Source organism: Oryzias latipes, chromosome 6 (assembly GCF_053564925.1).
Source record: "Oryzias latipes strain Hd-rR chromosome 6, Olatipes_Hd-rR_3.1".
Lineage (NCBI taxonomy): Eukaryota > Metazoa > Chordata > Actinopteri > Beloniformes > Adrianichthyidae > Oryzias > Oryzias latipes.
Window position 1 is genome coordinate 5,863,616 of NC_136242.1, and position 17,252 is coordinate 5,880,867.

At 42.0% G+C, this 17,252-nt stretch overlaps 2 protein-coding genes across 12 annotated transcripts in view; both read right to left on the bottom strand.

Annotated features, from left to right (window-relative positions):
• Positions 1–720: 720 nt before the first annotated feature.
• On the bottom strand, positions 721–9,130 carry LOC105353630 (spexin prohormone 2). 6 transcript variants are annotated; one of them, XR_013656302.1, is made up of 7 exons: positions 8,471–9,130; positions 7,562–7,636; positions 7,438–7,486; positions 3,814–3,891; positions 3,020–3,152; positions 2,153–2,243; positions 721–973 (listed from the first exon to the last, which is right to left on the bottom strand). XR_013656302.1 is itself a non-coding variant. In XM_078948315.1 (6 exons), the coding sequence occupies exons 1-6, from the start codon at positions 8,471–8,473 to the stop codon at positions 2,213–2,215; spliced, it is 369 nt and encodes a 122-aa protein (XP_078804441.1). In that variant the 5' UTR covers positions 8,474–9,130; the 3' UTR covers positions 721–2,212. The 6 variants fall into 6 exon arrangements, 5 of the variants coding, with proteins under 5 accessions (XP_078804441.1, XP_078804442.1, XP_011471149.1 ...); XM_078948315.1 differs by having other exon boundaries at positions 721–2,243; XM_078948316.1 differs by lacking the exon at positions 2,153–2,243 and having other exon boundaries at positions 8,471–9,127.
• Positions 9,131–13,656: 4,526 nt separating this feature from the next.
• The window catches only part of tesmin (testis expressed metallothionein like protein), a 32,425-nt gene continuing 28,829 nt past the window's right edge, over positions 13,657–17,252 (bottom strand). For all 6 annotated transcript variants that reach the window (XM_078948317.1, XM_020701569.3, XM_011472840.4 and 3 more), the window contains exons 10-12: positions 17,056–17,193; positions 15,173–15,234; positions 13,657–14,286 (exon numbers count right to left, since the gene is read on the bottom strand). In XM_078948317.1, the coding sequence (XP_078804443.1) occupies positions 14,121–14,286; positions 15,173–15,234; positions 17,056–17,193 (366 nt within the window). In that variant the 3' untranslated portion in view covers positions 13,657–14,120. The remainder of the gene's footprint in view (positions 14,287–15,172; positions 15,235–17,055; positions 17,194–17,252) is intronic.

Consider the following 17,252-nt stretch of genomic DNA (forward strand, 5'->3'; position numbering starts at 1 on the left):
GACAAAACCCACACATGCACAAGGAGAACATGAGAACTCCACACAGAAAGAACACAGCCAGGATTTGAACATTCTCACAGTGAGGCAAGAGTGCTAACCACTGCTCCACCATGCACTGTCAACAAGCTATTCGACCTTAAACAGAAAGCCTGTTAAAGAGCACTTTAATTGTCTCAGAATTGAATTCATTGAACTTTGTGTAAAAAAAATCAAGAAAAAATGTCCATAAACTAAACTAAGCTGAACTTTTTCTTAGCCTCTGAGTCCATGTTAGTTTTCTTTGGTGGTTATTTATGAGTAAAAACAAAAAGGTCACACAGTTGTGTAGTGGTTAGCACTCTCATAATGAGAGGTTCAGATCCTGGGGGGTTTCTTTTGGGTGGAGTTTGCATGTTCTTCTCATGCTTGTGTTGGGTTTCTGCAGGCACTCCGGCTTTCTCCCACAGTCCAAAAACATGCTGCATCGGTTTGTTTGGGATTCTAAATTGTCCCTTAAGTGTGAATTTGTGTAGTTGTCTGTCTGTGTGTGACCCTGCAACTGACTGGCAAATGACATGCGTTGGGAAAGGCCCCAGCAACCTGGTGACTCTGAAAAGAAAATGGGTTTTAAAAAAGGGATGGATGAAGGTGGAAAGAAATCCGGCGAAAACTGCGGAGGTCCCACCAGCAGTGCTGCTCTGCCCTGCTGTGGGGAAAATGATGCACTGCAGAAAATCAGCCTCTGGTTTAACAGACTTTTTATTAGTGAGTCACTATGGACACAAGCCACGCTCAAGCAAGAAAACATCCAGGGAAGCGTGGGGCAGCACGCTGAGATAAGCAGAGCTGGTTTTTCTGGTGGAGCGGAGCGGCCAACGTGAATACCTTGTCCCTGTTGAGACTTATCTCCCCCCGAGACAGTGGAGCAGGCCTTTCTCTGAGCTCAGAACACTGGTGGTCCTGCTGAAGTGCAGCAGCTGAAGCCTCTGCAGGTCTGTGAGCACACACACATAAGGCAGATGTTCAACCACCCGTGAGGGCGCTCCACGAACAAACATGAACAGGGATGTGGTGCTGATGGTAGTCCGTCCTGACGTTTGTCTTTCAGACGTGACGTGACAGAGGCTGAGAAACAGCAGCTTCATGGAGACGTTCATTTTGACCAAAGATTTTCAGAACTTTTTCGTCTCAAGTGTTCACATTTACCACAGAAATAAAGACATTAAGAAGTTTATCTCCAAAGAAAACTCACCCTATAAAATCAGTAAAACTTGTAATGGGTATTTTTTGTCATTCCTATATATTTACATTTATGTAAAACACAAAGTAAAATTTCATGAAAACAAACCTCCTTGTTCTACCAAAGCAACATTCTAAGTGTGACAAATGTTCCCACAGAAGAACAAGAGTAACATCAGGCAAACATGAGAAGTAGATACATGATGGTCGTTGAGATTTTTGCAAAGCAGAGACACCTGTCAGGTTGTTACCATGGTAACGATTGATGAAGCTGCGAGGCGGCTGCTGGGAGCTGCTGCTGCCGCATTAAAAAGCTGGAGCAGCTCTGTGGCACGTGCGACGATGCAGGAGGACTGCACAGTTGCAGAGTCGCTATGGCAACATGACTCAGACACTCAGTGTAAAGGATCACTATTGAAGGTTGAGGAATATCTCGCTTCTGACACGTTCAGGAACTGATGGATGACATCGGAGCAGAAAGCAGTGAGAGCACAGATGAACTAGAACACAACCATTCCTCCACTTCGGTCCATCATTTCAGGCTTTTTAAATTATTTTGGCTGAAATTACTGAGACCAAACTCCTGTGGCTTCATGAGCCAAGTACTTTGATAGTATAATTGTGTAAAGCTAACCCTAGTTGTTGCAGGCTAACAGGTCCAGGAGTTTGAGTCTGTGTTCATTAGGGGACTTTCCTTTTAGTTTTTCTTAGATGAACGCAGGCTTCAGGTTCCCATTTGGTCAATGTGTTCCTTCTTTTCAAGGATGTAATCAATCATTTCATTTTTATGGAGTAAACCAGGGATGTGGGACTCTGGGACTCGAGAGCTGGCCTCCTACTGGCTTCTCCCTGCAGCTGATTCCCTGAAGCAGCTGTGTTTTGCAAATGAGAAGCTTTAATGCCAGGTGAGTTGGAAAACATGGAGGACACTGACCCTCAAGACCTGTGCACTAAACTGGTTAACTTCTTGAGACCTGGCATCCTCATACTGTCGTCACTGCAGTTCATTCTCAGTACCTGGGGCCCTGTGACAATGAAATAAAAAAAAGCATTTCAAACAAGAGCTCTGGTCTCAAGAGGTTAAAGCTGAGGATCCTCTCATTAACTCCTTGTGCTTTCATTTAACCAGATAATAAAGTATAGAATTAGTGATTATTGAAGCACATTGCTTTCATCTAAATGGGAAATGTTCTATTATGCTCTACCTCTGCTACTTTTATTAAGTAAATAACCTTAAAGTACCTCATGTAATGCATTACAGATAGCAATTTTCAAAGGTAAAGTTTTGTTTAAAGATCATTAACAAGTCATCTGTACAGAATAGAACAGTAAAAAAAAAAAAAAGAAGCCAAAAAGCAGGTGAGTCCACCTCCACCCAACATCTGCAGTGTTTGTCATCACAGGAGCCAGACTTTCCTGCAGTCCCTGAAGTGGTCTGGAGTTTCAGAACGATGAGACACATAAGATAGAGATGCTGCGCTGCGAGTTACATATGCAAAGTTGGACGCCATATTGGATAGGTTGAGATGCCGGCTGTCAGCTAACAAAGGAGAAATTCTAGCAAACATTTTAGGAAGATCAGAGTAAGTCTACTCTCAGATTAGTGAACGTTTAGGCTGATCTTGTAGCCATGATGGTGATGTTAATGGTAGGATTAGACTTGGCACTATGTCCAGGTTTTTTGGCAGGACCGTCTATCTGTTTTTTGGAGGATGACCTCAGTGTTTGTGTTTGACCTCGGATCAGAAGAGACGACCCGCTGAATTGAAGCAGATTACTGAGTGGAGGAAAAGAAACTAACCAGGATTCCCTCAGTAGTGGCGAGTGAAGAGGGAAGAGCCCAGCAACAAATCCCCATCCAGGGGGCTGACAGGGGACACGTGGCGTACGGAAGACTGTGTGGGTGCCCAAGTCCATAGGACCCTCCACCCGGCCTGACCCGTTCCCCATCGGTTGGCGATGTCGGTCACCCACCCGACCCGTTTTGAAACACAGACCAAGGAGTCTATTAGTTTGTGCAAATCTTAGTCTGTGTGTAGATTTAAATCAAATAACAACCATTTATCAGGAATGCATTGCGTTTCCTATACAATGACGTATTTATTGATAGAAAAGTTTGAAAGTTCATCTGTTAAACTTTGTCCAAAAACATTGAAACCACGGTTTTATTTCTGCGATGATCAGAGTTTTTTTCTTTAAATGGGCCCTAAATTAAATTAAACATGACTTTTTCATTTGACGGTACCTGCTACGCTGTGTCATTGTTTACTGCCTAAATCAACGTGGCCTCACTCTTTACGTATCTTGGACAATGGTAACAGGCTGGTGCAATGTCTCCAGCCTTTATATCTTCTTGTTTCTGAAAGTTTTTCAGACTCCTTTCTTTTCTGTTGCTCGTTCGTTTTGAGCACAAGAACCTGAAAACTGCAGATGAACTGAGTTGTTCCTACACAAAACTGATCATCTTCAAACCCCATGAAGATCTTAAAAGTCAATGAAAACGTCCACATTTAGAGAACTGTGGAGGAGCACAGGCTGCCTCCAGCAGCCCACACTGTTAGAGGTGAAATGATGAAACCTGTTGTGTTACTGTACCTTTGAGCAGCGCGTGAAGACTGTTCAGACCCCGTTTCCAGACTCTGTTGTTGTCCTCTGACACAAACCTCTTCCCATCTGAGTACAGGAGCACACAATGAGATCTGATGAGTGACGCATGGAGAGCCCAGCACCGTGGCTCCAATGCTGAAAGTTTCATTATTTGAGGAAGATTCAGTCAACAAGGGTTCAATCACATCATCAGGGCAAGGACCAAGGCTCTGCTAACCATGCAGGTCATCATGGAGCATACCAGTGAAGATGTGATCTGATGGACGAAACGTGCAGACCTGTGGACAAAAAAACGTTTTACAAAAACAAACAGCTGCATCTGAACCCAGGCTGCTGCCACAACAACACTCCTCTTCTTGGCCTTCAGCCGCTCCCTTTAGGAGGTGGCCTCAGCCAATCCGCCGCCTCCATTCCTCCGGCCTCTTCTCACCTCCAAGTTCACCACGAAACTCAGAGGAGTTTGAAAGACTGCAGTCCTTGGTGCTTTCATTATGTCCCTGCGTCATGAACCAGGTGGATTTAAGTACTGATCCTGTTCTGATGTCTTTGCAGTCAGACGCGTCTCTGATCTGACAAAAAAACGACGTGTTTTGTTTTCACATCTGGTAAAACATTGACATAGTTATGTTTAAAAAATGACACATGTCAAACACAGTTGAAAGTCATTATTGAGCTCTGATGCGATATGCCTCAGCTGCAGGAAAGGTCAAAGGTTAAAGTCCTATAAAGCCCCATAAAGCTGCAGGAATACTGAGTCCATTCCTCCACAATGCATCTCAGAACTGATCAAAGAATCATTTTGGAATGGAAAATGACAACAAAGGTACTTACTTCACATCACAACATTCAACCAATGCTGCTCAGGTTTGGCTAGAAATTACAGAAAAAAGACAAAAGTATTTCTTTATCCCATCAGATGTAGATTAGTGATCGTTGATTCTTTGACAGTGTTTTTGGAATTGGATGTTTGAAAGTTCAAATAGACCCTCGTAGATCTGCCTTTTTGATCAGAAGATACTTTTTCCTTAGAGACTGAAGAAGCAAGACGTTTGTCTGAGGATCAGCAGCTGGTCTGACTCTGGATGAGGATGTGTGAAATCATCATTTTGGATGGTATAACCCCTTCTTCAGTCATGAAATCATGTCAGCCCTCTGGCCTAGGCAGAGGCTAGGCCATCCCTGAGGCCCCCAAATCTCTTGGGACCGTCAGCTGGACACTTCATAAAAGTCTCTAAAATACATTTTACGTCGCTCGATATTTAAATCTGTCATAAAAAACACCCCAAATCACTAAACTGCCATAAGACTGCTCATGTAAAAGTGTTTGGTCCTCCCCCGTCCTTCTGCAGCAATGGTATATTCCAGTCAACAGCATGTCCAGAGACAGAGTTAGTGAGCAGCGGCAGCATTACCAGACTGGGCGGTTTCCAGCTCAACAGGCGGCTTTTATTCTGAATTTGTGGGCAGAAATGCTTAAGGTGGATGGACATAGTTTGGGCGGGTTTGGGATTGGTTCTGGAGCTTTCAGTTCCTGGTTGAACCACGTTTCAAGCCGGAAAGTAGGGAGACTGGTGATACAGTGCCTCACCTGTCGTCTTCCTCACCTGCTGACCTGTTCCATAAATGATATTGAACGTTTGATTCTAATCATTTGAATCCTCAAAATTGTTATTTTCTGTGTTTCCTGTTTAATCTTAGCGCAAGGCTGCTGTTGCCAGATTCAGCAGTTTTCCACTCAATTTTTTTCGCCCAATCTGGCAGTAAAATAGATTACGCAATCCTGAGTGAAGTCGGGTTAATTGTTCCTTTAGTTAACTCAGCGTCTGCTAATAATATGAATTGTATTTTATTTGTTTTTACATTCTAGACATTTTTATTCTGTGTCCTCCCTTTGTAGTTGATAGTTCATGTTTTTCACTTCAGATCTGATGTGAAGCTGCGCTGAAAAGACAGAATGAGGCAGAAAAACCGCTGAACTTTATAAAAACAATAGATCATTTGTTCAATGAATGCATATATTTTTTTTGGAGGATTTTTACTGTTGGTGTGGGAAAAACATGAAATAGTCGTTTGAGTCATCTTAGTCGAGACTTGATTTAGTTCTTAATGTTTTATTTCATTGTTTATTCACAAGAACAGGATTTTGGAAACCAAACTCCTCTTTAATATGTTGGACATTTGCTTTTATTTGATCTCACCTGAATTCATGAAAAGTAAAAATACAAAAACAATTTCCACTTTAGTTCATGACAGACTAATAGGTTAACCTACAACTCCTACAGTGTTTAAATATTTGTGTTTTTTCCACTTTTTTTAATTGTTTTTAATATTTAAGTGAAACATCAGTGGTTGTTAGTAAAGTTCAGTAGAATTCCATTATTTCATGTTTTTCTCTGACTGCAAAAATGGTGGATGTAATGTCATTAAAAAAGTTTTATTAACTTTCATTAAAACTTTCACTCAATCAGGACGTAATTATTAATGGATGATTAATCAATAATTCATATTTTGTGGGTTTTTTTTTAATCTTTTTTTGTTGGTCTGGTGGTCTTTAGATGACTTTTGGTCTGGAAAACCACGTCACTATCTGGCAACTCTGGCAACATCTTAAATGATGTTACAAAGTAATTTTTAAAAGAGGACAAAGAACGCAGAGGGATCCGAGGGGCTGTGAAAAGAGGAAAAGGCAAATTGTTGCCATACTTCCAAAAAAACTGGAGGACAGATAAAAAAGAAAATACCAGATTTTTTTTTAAATGTTTCTTTTGTCCTCTTTAGTAAAATACCCTGACAAATTGAAGAAAAGACAGAAATCATCATTTGTTTGTTCTAGGAAGTGAGGGATTAACAAGTTAGTGCATTTAATAAATGTAAGGCAAATACAAATATTGTATATAATATAAAATATATTTCTTTAGCATTTAAATGTGATTTCAGTTTTTAAATTTGTATCAAAACATTTGGATTCTTGACAGTCACGTTGTCTAAGAGTGGACCAGTGAGGAACTTATTCAGTATTTTTCCATTCAGGGAAGGATTTAAAAGATAACACAACCACTGTTGTTGTTCTCCTGGAGCCCCAAACTGCTAAATCTACCACTAAACCATGAATCACAAGAACCAAAGAAACTCAGCAGATTTCAGGGACGTGACGAATGCAGAAATGCTGGTGTGTCACTGTGCAGACATGCTGATCTGTTTTATTTATTTCAAGAGTTGCTTGTTAAGGAGAGAAAATCCACAAAACAGAATTCGAAGACAGAAGATTCTGGAGTTTGGAGACACTAAAATGAACTGGAAAGTACCTGGAAACCACTGCAGGCCTGACAATGATGAGGGATCACACTGCAGAAACAGTTTATCACCAAGCATGTGTGCCTGATGTCTAGACGAATCAACAGCTTCCAGGTGATGTTTGACACCACAGTAGGTCACACATCACCAACAAAAAAGACTCACTTAGAAACAATTCCCTTTTTAAAATAAAGAACTCTTATTTCTATTCTGTCTCATTTAAATGTTACCTACAAGACAACGGGCCATCAGGTTTGATCAGAAATGAGACAAATGCTGTGAAACAGACGGCAGAGCAGGATGTGTGTTTGTACTCACACTTGCCCTTCAGGTACATCATGGACTGTGGACCCCAGTGGATGTTCAGCTGAGTGGAAACACAAGAGTTTGCTGGAACTCGGTGCTTTAAAGAACAGCGTTTGATGTGCAGAACGTGTTCTACCTTCTGAGCGTGGCAGTAGTCTATGAACAGAGAGATGACCAGACTGCACGTCCATATGACCAAAGCCTTCGTCTTCTGCAACAGAGAATTCAAAACAGCAACACATTTCTCAGTGAAAACACAAAGCCAGATGCAGTGTCTACGTTCAGCCAAACAAAGGAAGCAAATCCTCCCAAACGTGCTTTTCTTTGTTTATTTCTGCATCAGGGCCATCAAAGGCAGGATGAACCTCTCCTGTACTTGTTCTTAAGAGATTGTTGAAGCATTCGTAACACATTTAGGAAAATAATTTACCTCTAATTTCCTGCATTTCTTTTTAAAAAGCAGTTCTTCATGTGTCTTTAGTTAACTTGACTAATCCAATCTTTAATTTAGATCAGTTTGGAAATGATATGAAGTGATAAGTATGTCTTCTGAGGCAATACTGATTCATCCTCTATTCCTGCTCTGCCCCATTCAGGGTTGCTGGAGCCTATCCCAACCCTCGCTAGGGTAAAGGAGAGGTTCAAGACCCCAGTGCATCGCAGGGCCACACACACTCATGCGTTCCTGAGTGATCAGTGAACCTAGGACTCCTGTTTTTGGACTGTAGAAGGAAAGTGGAAAGACCCACACATGCACGAGGAGGACACTCCACAGAGAACGGACCCATCCGGGTTTTGAACCAGGACCTTCTTACTGAGAGAACCACCATGCAGTCAAAAACAGAATTAGTCACTTTATGTTCCAAAACAGAAGTTATGCACAAAGTAACAGTCAACACTGAAATGGTAAAAGCTAAAAAGCACATTACAGTTTGACTTGTGCACTGAATATGTGTAACCTTCAATCATTTTAGCTGTGTGATGAAGGAGAAGCTTGTCTTTCCTGCCACAATGCACCAACGTTGAGCTGTGTGATCAAACTCACCATGTCAGCAGTTGTCAGCGCAGACGCTCAGGTCCAGCATGTGTCTGTTCCAGGGCAGCGCCCAGACCATTTATATCTCCCCACCAAGAAGCAGCTTCGATCCGGCTCCCCATGAGGCCCCGCAAGGCTCCTGTTTACTAGGGGCCTCAGAACAGCAAAACAACAGACTGACGTCACCCCCATAATGTAGCCGTCAATACTGTGCGTGGGTTTGGGGGCTTCTGCAGGTGCTGTGCTAGAGATAACTCAGGCGGAAACCTTTTTGGTTTCAACTGCAGGACTTTGTTTTTCCTCACGAAGGAAATTTAGTTTCCTGTTTGTCTGAAACAGCGAAACGTTCACGCCTCCATCTGTACATCTGTGGGCTTGTGCGTTCAAATCTTCACTGCAAAGTTAAACTAACACAACTTGTGTAGCCAATCAGAGAACAGAAGTGACAAGAATATAAAAAACGTATTTTGTTCTTCTGCTTCACCAAAATCTGAATAAAAAACTACACATTTGATTACCCTTCCCTTATCAGTTCACCCCAAATTCTAATAGTTATTCTGATGACATGATAGATTAGAGATAGCCCAAACCACTCTGTCTGACTTTTCAGGGAACTTTCAAGCGTATTTTAAATTTAGGTGAAAAAAAACTTAAATTGAAAAATATATGAGACTTGTTCAAACATTCTGCTTCAAATAGCTTTGAACAACCTGAAGTTTAAAGTGATTTCTCTCTTCAGAAGTGAAAACTGTTCTTGCAAACCCTCTGTTTTAAACATGAACGATAGGGTTTGAAATGATATCATTCTCCCAATGATTCGGTTCTGCAAAAAAATACAATGTTAGATCCTTTGCACCACTGAGATGATCGACATTTTTTCTGTGTTTGTAAAAAATATGTTGTCATTTATGCTATATTCATATTTCAAAGTTTAATATTCTTTCTTAAAAGACTTGGGTAATTCTACTGTTCTTGTCCTATTTCCCATTGTCGTGGCTATTTAAATTCCTTTTCAACAAAAATCTTATTTAAGAAATCTATATGGCTATTGCTCGTCGCAAAATGTTGGTTATTTGATTTTTGCACAACTTTCAGTCATTCTCTGCATTTGCTTCACAGCCATAAGGTTCTCGTCTTTGTTTGTACTCCAACCATTGACCATAATGGCTCCAACTTAAGGAGAGTTTACCCTCCATTATCATGGAGAACAGTTTAAACAGCTGAGCTTAAAGTGATGGAGGACTTTAAGCTTTAAATAAAAACGTTCCCAGTGGGGTTTTAATTATGATTATGAAGTTTTCAAACCAAAATCATTCATCTTCTAAATCTGTTTCGTCCCTTTCGGGGTCACTGGGCTGCCGGGGCCTATCCTGGCCATTTGTGGATGAAGGCAGGGCACTTCCTGCCGCTGGGCCATAAATCAGACGGTGGGAGGAAGCCGGAGTCACGGGGAAAACATGCAAACCGCACTCTGAAGGGTCCCCCACTGGTGTTCTGCTTTAGGCCCCCCAGCCGGGACTTGAACCGGGGGCCTTCTTGCTGTGCTTCTTGCGCTAACCACTGCGCCACCCTTAACCAAAATTCCACAACCTAAATGTCTTAAAAAGCCATTTTTCATGATTATCTGAAGCCTCTGTTTCCAAAATCTCCTCTACATGGGCGTGGCCATTGGTGCTGAGCTGAATAGCTCCGCCCTAACACACACACCCCCCATCTGCAAGCTGTGTCTTGCATGAGTGAAGAGCTTGAACCACTGGGTTCTGAAACAATGTCCCAATTCTGAAGGGACAATTCTGAAGTTGCACATGGTGGGAGGCGGCTCCCAAGAATCACATGCAGAGGAAAAAGAGAGAAAAGTAGTGAAAAAATCTCTCTGCATGAAACAGAGTCTCTCTGAGGGGTACAGGAAAGTGCCCCACCAAGGGGACTCGATTCTCCTTCTAGTGGACTTCATCCCCACGTGGGCAACGACAGTGGAACCTGGAGGGGCGTGATTGATAGGGCTCACTGACCTGCACCCGAGGAGCGTTTTCTTGTTGGACTTCTGTGCTCGTCATAGTTTGTTCATAACACCGTGTTTGAGCATATATTAACAAGGCACAAGGAGACACACACTCAAAAAAAGGAAATTACCAGCCAATTAAGTTAACGAAAAAGTAACTTGTCATTTCAACCAGAAAATTTTATGTTTGTTAATCTTACGTGAATGAATCATGTCGATTGTACATAAAAATAATCCATTTAAAAGTTACTAATTTCAATCATGTTGATCCAACATGATACCGTTGAATTGGATACATTAGTAATCGCAAGGAATTGTGGGATACCATTTTCTTTGTCTATCTGGGCAGATTGGGGTCTAAGTGTGAGTTTTTGTCGATGGGTTTTATTGTCTAGCTGTTTTACTCTGTTTTAACTAGTGATTTAAACTGTTATGTTTATTTTTTTTGCACCATGAGTTAAAGTTTGGTAGAGGATGAAGACCAACCCCCTTGTGTGGCAAACTGTTAATGTTCCAATACTTAACACAGAGTTTGCGGTAATTGAGCTCCTGTCTTGTGATGTGGGACTTTGCTGGGTAATTCATGTCTTTGATGTGAAAATTAAAAGACCCATGTAACTTTGGAACAACATATCAATTACAGATGAATAAATAAAATTATAGAAATAAATAGAAATTCAAGTTAAATAAACTTAATTTACTTAGGTGTGACCAATTGAAGTGATTCAATTAAATTGGATCAACTTTTTTCTTTTTAGAGTGAGCAACAATATCAATTTAAAGTTGGGTGCAACTGCTCTATTTAAATTGAATCAACTTAAATTTATTAGTTTGAACCTAAATACATTAAGTTGACCCAACCTAAATTCATTAAGTTGAGCCAACCTAAATAAATTAAGTAGGACCAACATGATTCATTTTTGTTCAAGTAACGCAATCTAATCATGTGGAAATCCTTTCCATAATTTTTTTTATGTTCATTCAAAGTGAACGTTTTTTGAGTGCATGGCGGGAAATCAACAATCGACTTTATAGTTGTTGCAGGTGAATTTCGGCCATGTGTCTTGGACATTCAGGTTAAGAGGGGCAGAGTTGTCCAAGAATCATTACCTGGTTGGTATTTGAATTCGCTGACGGGGAAAGAGGCCGGTACATTTGGGAATCCCACTCCCACATCCAGAAGAGCTTAACCCTTGTGCTATCCTTTAGGCACTTTAACGTTGGGAGTGAGGTCATCTAGACCCACTAGACAGTGCGCTGAACTTCTTTCTTAATGATTTGTGATCTTCACTGGTGTCCATTGATTACATGAAATCTCTCCACCTTTATCCACCTTGGTCATGGTAGGGAGAACACGTCAATGGTCATGTTGACCCCATGAGGAAGGTACAAGGGTTAAAACAGGTCCTGTGGGAGGCTGGTCCGAGTGGACCATGTTTTCCACTATTGTTTCTGCTGTCGTCACAAGGTCTCTGGTGCCTGACATGGTGGTAATCACCGAACCCGGTGGTGAACATCAAGCTGATGAAAGAGTTCTATCAAGCCTGGTTGGCTTGTGGGATTCCAGAAGCAGCTGACAGATACTGGCAATCTAGGCGAGCTGTGGCCCAGCCTATTGTGGAGGCAAAAATTTGGCCCTCGGAGGAGTTCAATGAGGCCACGGAGAAGGACCATTAGTTAGCGTCAGAGATTCTGGAAACCATCCAGCCCCTTTGGAGGGGAAAGCAGTTTTCTTCAGGCGCCGGTTTAAGTGCAGATGGGGAGCTGTTGACCTTGAACTGGGGACATTGCCAGGCATTCAAAAGGGACACTTCGAGAATCCTGCTGACACGCCTCCTCCTTACTTCTCTTGAAAAAGCAGAGGCTGAAGACTTTAAAGTAGGACTGTCCAGACTGAGGCAATGGATGAGTAAGGCACCAGGAGGGGTCTGCCTCGAGTACCTCAAGTCTCTGGATGCTGTGGAAGTGTCTTGGCTGACATGTTTCTGCAGCATTGTGACAGTTGGTAATACCATTGGGCTGGCAGACAGGGGTGGAGGATCCTCTTTTAAAGGATAAGAGAGAGAGCTGAGGTAGGAAGCTCTCAACTTACCGGTCGATCTTCGTTCCAATCCTCACCTATGGTCATGAGCTCTGGGTCATGACCCAAAGAACCAGGTCCTGAATACAAGTGGCTGAAATGAGCTTCATTCGTAGGGGGGCTGGGCGCTCCCTTAGAGATAGGGGGAGGAGCTCAGTCACCCATGAAGGACTCAGAGTAGAACCACTTCTCCTCCACATTTTATTCTTTTGTTGTTTTATTGCTTTTATTGTCTTTTTATTGTATCATATTGGGTCTGATTTTATGTTAAGCACATTGGTTGCTTCTGCTTAAATAAGTGCAATACAAATAATAAATTGATGGACATTTACAGGGACCCATAGAGGTTGTTCGGGCATCTGGTCCAGATGTCTCCTGGATGCCTCCCTGGGGAGGTGCTATGGGCATGTCCCACTGGGGAAGACCTCGGGGAAGACCCAGGACACGCTGGACAGACTTTGTCTCTTGGCTGGCCTGGGAATACTTTTTTTTCTTCCTTTTTTACACTCTGATCTTATTGGAATTATTTGAGCTGAAGTAGAAATAAATGATCATAAATCATAAAGTGCTGTCTGTTTTTTTTGTTTTTGTGTGGTGCTTTGGTTGTGCACTAGTACCACTACGATCATCTTTTCACCCATTGTAAAAAATGTTCCCAGTGTTTTTTTTTAATTATGGTTATGTTGATTTTAGACAAAATGTTAAAAAGCCTGTTCTTTTCTAGGACATAGTTCTGCAGTTCGTTAGAAATTCATCTCATAGTTGTGGGCGGGACTGTTGGAGCAGAGTAAGTGTGTGCTCATTTCCCATCATCCCTTTGTTTGCAGTCTCTACGGCTAGCTTACAGCCCATCGGACAACCCTACACCTCAAACTAGTGGTGCAACAAAACGGGCGACCAATCTTAGATCTATCCATCCGTCCAGTTCTGATCCAGATTCCAGCTCAGACCAGGAAAACACAGACGTTCATGGATCTGTTGGTCTGACAGTGGATGATCAGAATGGAGCAGAGCAGGAAGCTATCGGCCCACTGATTGTAGTTTGTAGGTCACCACCACAAGCTTTTTCAAACTGGATTTTTTTTTTGCTTATTCACGATTTGAATAAAGAAATACTTAGAAATGTAGTTTTAATCTTAATGTACCTTACATATGTCCTCCAGAAAAATATTACAAGAACATGTTAAAAGCAAACAAAAACACCCTTTTCATTGGAGTGGGTCTGTTTTCCGTGCAGCATCTCACTCAGAACAGGAGTGAAACCGCACATGAATAAATATGCAAAACATAAACATACTATTATTAAAGACAGTTAAATCAGCAATGTTACAAGGCTGCAGTACAATAAATACAATGAAAATAAATACAATGATAAAGTATTTCTCATGTCAATACTTACTGCTCAGCAGTTTTAAAGCATAACTTTTGCTCTGTGGATTGGATAATAAATAAGAAAAGCCTTGAAGATCAGCTCCTTTTACTACAAACCTAAGGAACAGAGTTTCAGCAGAGCACTCATGCAGTAAAGGGGCTTCACCTGACAGGACAGGTGCAATTCAATGTCACTCCAGGCGGTTTTAGAGTTTCTTGACCATCTGAGCCAAGTGACGTCCAAACTGCTCTAAGAGGAGGCGCTCGGCTGCAGCTGCGCTCAGGGATCTCTGTTCAGCGTGAAGAGCCTGACCCATCAGAGACTGGCACACAGTCTCCACCCCGACAGCAGAGACCAGTTCTGCTGCACCGCTGAAACAACAAGCAGGAGGGTTTACACTTCTCACACTAACATTTGCTGAAAAGGCTGTTCTGGTGAGGCAGTGTGCAGATCCTATTTGGAGGAATACTCCTTCATTTGGCCATAGCTGATGTTCTGTTGTGCTCTTTGTATCATTACAGACTTTCACATGCAAAGCAGACATCACATGAATTCAATTGTAATCAAAAATGTTCACTAGTGGCAGTCGCTGTGTTTCCATTACACCCAAACTTTACAGTCTAGTCTAGACTAGAAAAATTGACAAAATAAAATTTCACAATTACACTGTCTCCATTAGGGCTGCATGATATGAAGAAAACTCACCATTTGCAATATTAGCGATCAATATTTTAATGACGATATAACATGAGATACATGAACAAATAGCAGTACAACTGAATATATCATATCTATTTTACTGCAACAGTTTATTTTAACCCTTGTGCTATCTTAGATGACCCCACCCGTACATTGACGCATTCTCCCTGCCATGACAAAGGTGGATAAAGGTGGAAAGATTTCATGTAATCCATGGACACCAGTGAAGATCACAAATCATTGAAGAAAAAAGGTTCAGAGCACTGTCTAGTGGGTCTAGATGACCCAACTCCCAATGTTAAAGTGCCTAGGATAGCACAAGAGTTAAATAAGAGTCAACATAAATTAAACTCCAAATGGCCCTCGTCTACATAGGAGGCGAGCGTCTAACATAAAAGAGCTCCATCTGCTAGAACTAAACACTTTGCTTCAACTTTACTTAAATGACTTTTAGATTAATGTTGACTTTTTCCATTAAAATCATAAAGTGTCTACCAAAGGCTCACACAGGCCTGGACTAAACAAATATATGGGAGAACTGTGTCAAACGGGACTCACCCACGGTTGTCATAGTTACAGCAGCCAACACACCTACAGCTGGATGTGCACTTGACATTGGCCTGCATGGAAAAAAACAAAATCTTCACACACACGCCCTGAATCATCAGCTACAATGCAAAGCTAACGGAACATCAGTAGACAAACAGCTGCCTGTCAACAGGACCAACAACAGATAATCCTGCCTTTCATTTTCAGAAACTTGCTTCCATATGAGCAACAACCAGGCCTGCATTCATCCAACCCAGTTTTCATGAGTTGCTGGCTCTCATCGTTGCCCGCTATGGTGTTTACATCCCGTAAAGTCTGGCGACGGTGGCAGATTTGTTCCGCTTTACCCATATTTAGACTGAGGAATCTCAGAGTGAACTGGAGCTCAGTCCGATTGGAAACAAGCCTAGACCACCTTGAAAAATGCAAGAATTTCTCTCTCAACCTGCTCCTGTTTTTTTTGATTTTCTCAACCTGTTATAAAATGTTCAATACACATTTCTTAAATGTTTGACTATATTACTTTATATCAGTCAACTAATCCTAAGGTCAGCCTATTTTGGTACTAAGTATTAAGACAGCAAGAGAAGAGTGAGTGAGAGAGAAGAGTGAGTAAAAGAGAAGAGTGAGAGAGAGAAGAGTGAGTGAGAGAGAAGAGTGAGTGAGAGAGAAGAGTGAGTGAGAGAGAAGAGTGAGTGAGAGAGAAGAGTGAGTGAGAGAGAAGAGTGAGTGAGAGAGAAGAGTGAGTGAGAGAGAAGAGTTAGTGAGAGAGAAGAGTTAGTGAGAGAGAAGAGTGAGTGAGAGAGAAGAGTTAGTGAGAGAGAAGAGTGAGTGAGAGAGAAGAGTGGGTGAGAGAGAAGAGTGAGTGAGAGAGAATAGTGAGAGAGAGAAAAGAGTGAGAGAGAAGAGTGAGTGAGAGAGAAGAGTGAGGGAGAAGAGTGAGTGAGGGAGAAGTGTGAGTGAGAGAGAAGAGTGAGGGAGAAGAGTGAGGGAGAGAGTTAGTGAGAGCCCTCCTTCCTGCGCTGCATGCGCTCCCCCCTCTTACTTACACATGCGGTTTCAGCACATACACATCATTCCACAACACAGGTTTCAATGAGGGCACATGCGACTTATAGACAGGTGAGGCTTATGTATGTACTAAATGATTTATCCTTTAAAAATGTAATGGGTGCGGCTTATAATCAGATGCACTCTATAGTCCGGAAATTAAGGTATTCTGATTGAACATTTGTTCCCGGAAAACTCTTAGAAAAACCCGGGGAAAACTCTTAGACTGTAGATCAATGCCATTTGGGCGCTACACCCCTCTAATGAACTCTGCCTCTTTCCTCAGTGCAGCAGCTCACAGCGCCACATTACACAATATGTTTATTGAGAGTTTAGAAAAGTTGACAATACACAATTTCACAATTACACTGTTTCCATTAGGGCTGCATGATATGAAGAAAACTCACGATCTGCAATATTAAAATGACAAGGGTCATTTTTAAAACACAAAAGTATTTTTTGAGTCATAATTCAAAGTAATATGCAATTCTCAAGGGTGGTGTGAATGCAGCATCAATCCTAATGCTAATCTCAAGATGCGATCTGAGGTCTTGTGGTGCGATTTGAGCAGCGGGCAAAGGCGGGATACTCTGGACAAATGGCCAGCCTGTTGCACCCCCAGCGGGTCTCTGTTAGCCAGAAAGCAGCCTGTGTTGCTAGAATGGGTGGTTTCCCTAGGAAGCCAACTTCTGTTGCAGGTGAAGGTAAAGTCTGTGAAATCTGAGCTGACCGTAATGTCCAGCAGACAAACAGCTGATTGTTGGCAAATAAAAGTCAATGTTGGACAAAGCCCAACATGATTTCCTCATTTCTGTAGTGTGTGTGTGTGTGTGTGTGTGTACCTCGTAACAGTCGCAGTACTTCTTCAGACACCCAGAGTGTCTGCAGCTGCAGCCTCTGCCAGGCCAACCTCTGGATTCAGCAAACGCCCCAGCAGAACCTTTGGACCTGAAGGCTCCAGGGTTCCGACCTAAACACAGCTAGAGAAAACAAAGCATCTGTCATGAAAGGCGTCTGATTAGAGAGAGCAATCAAAGCT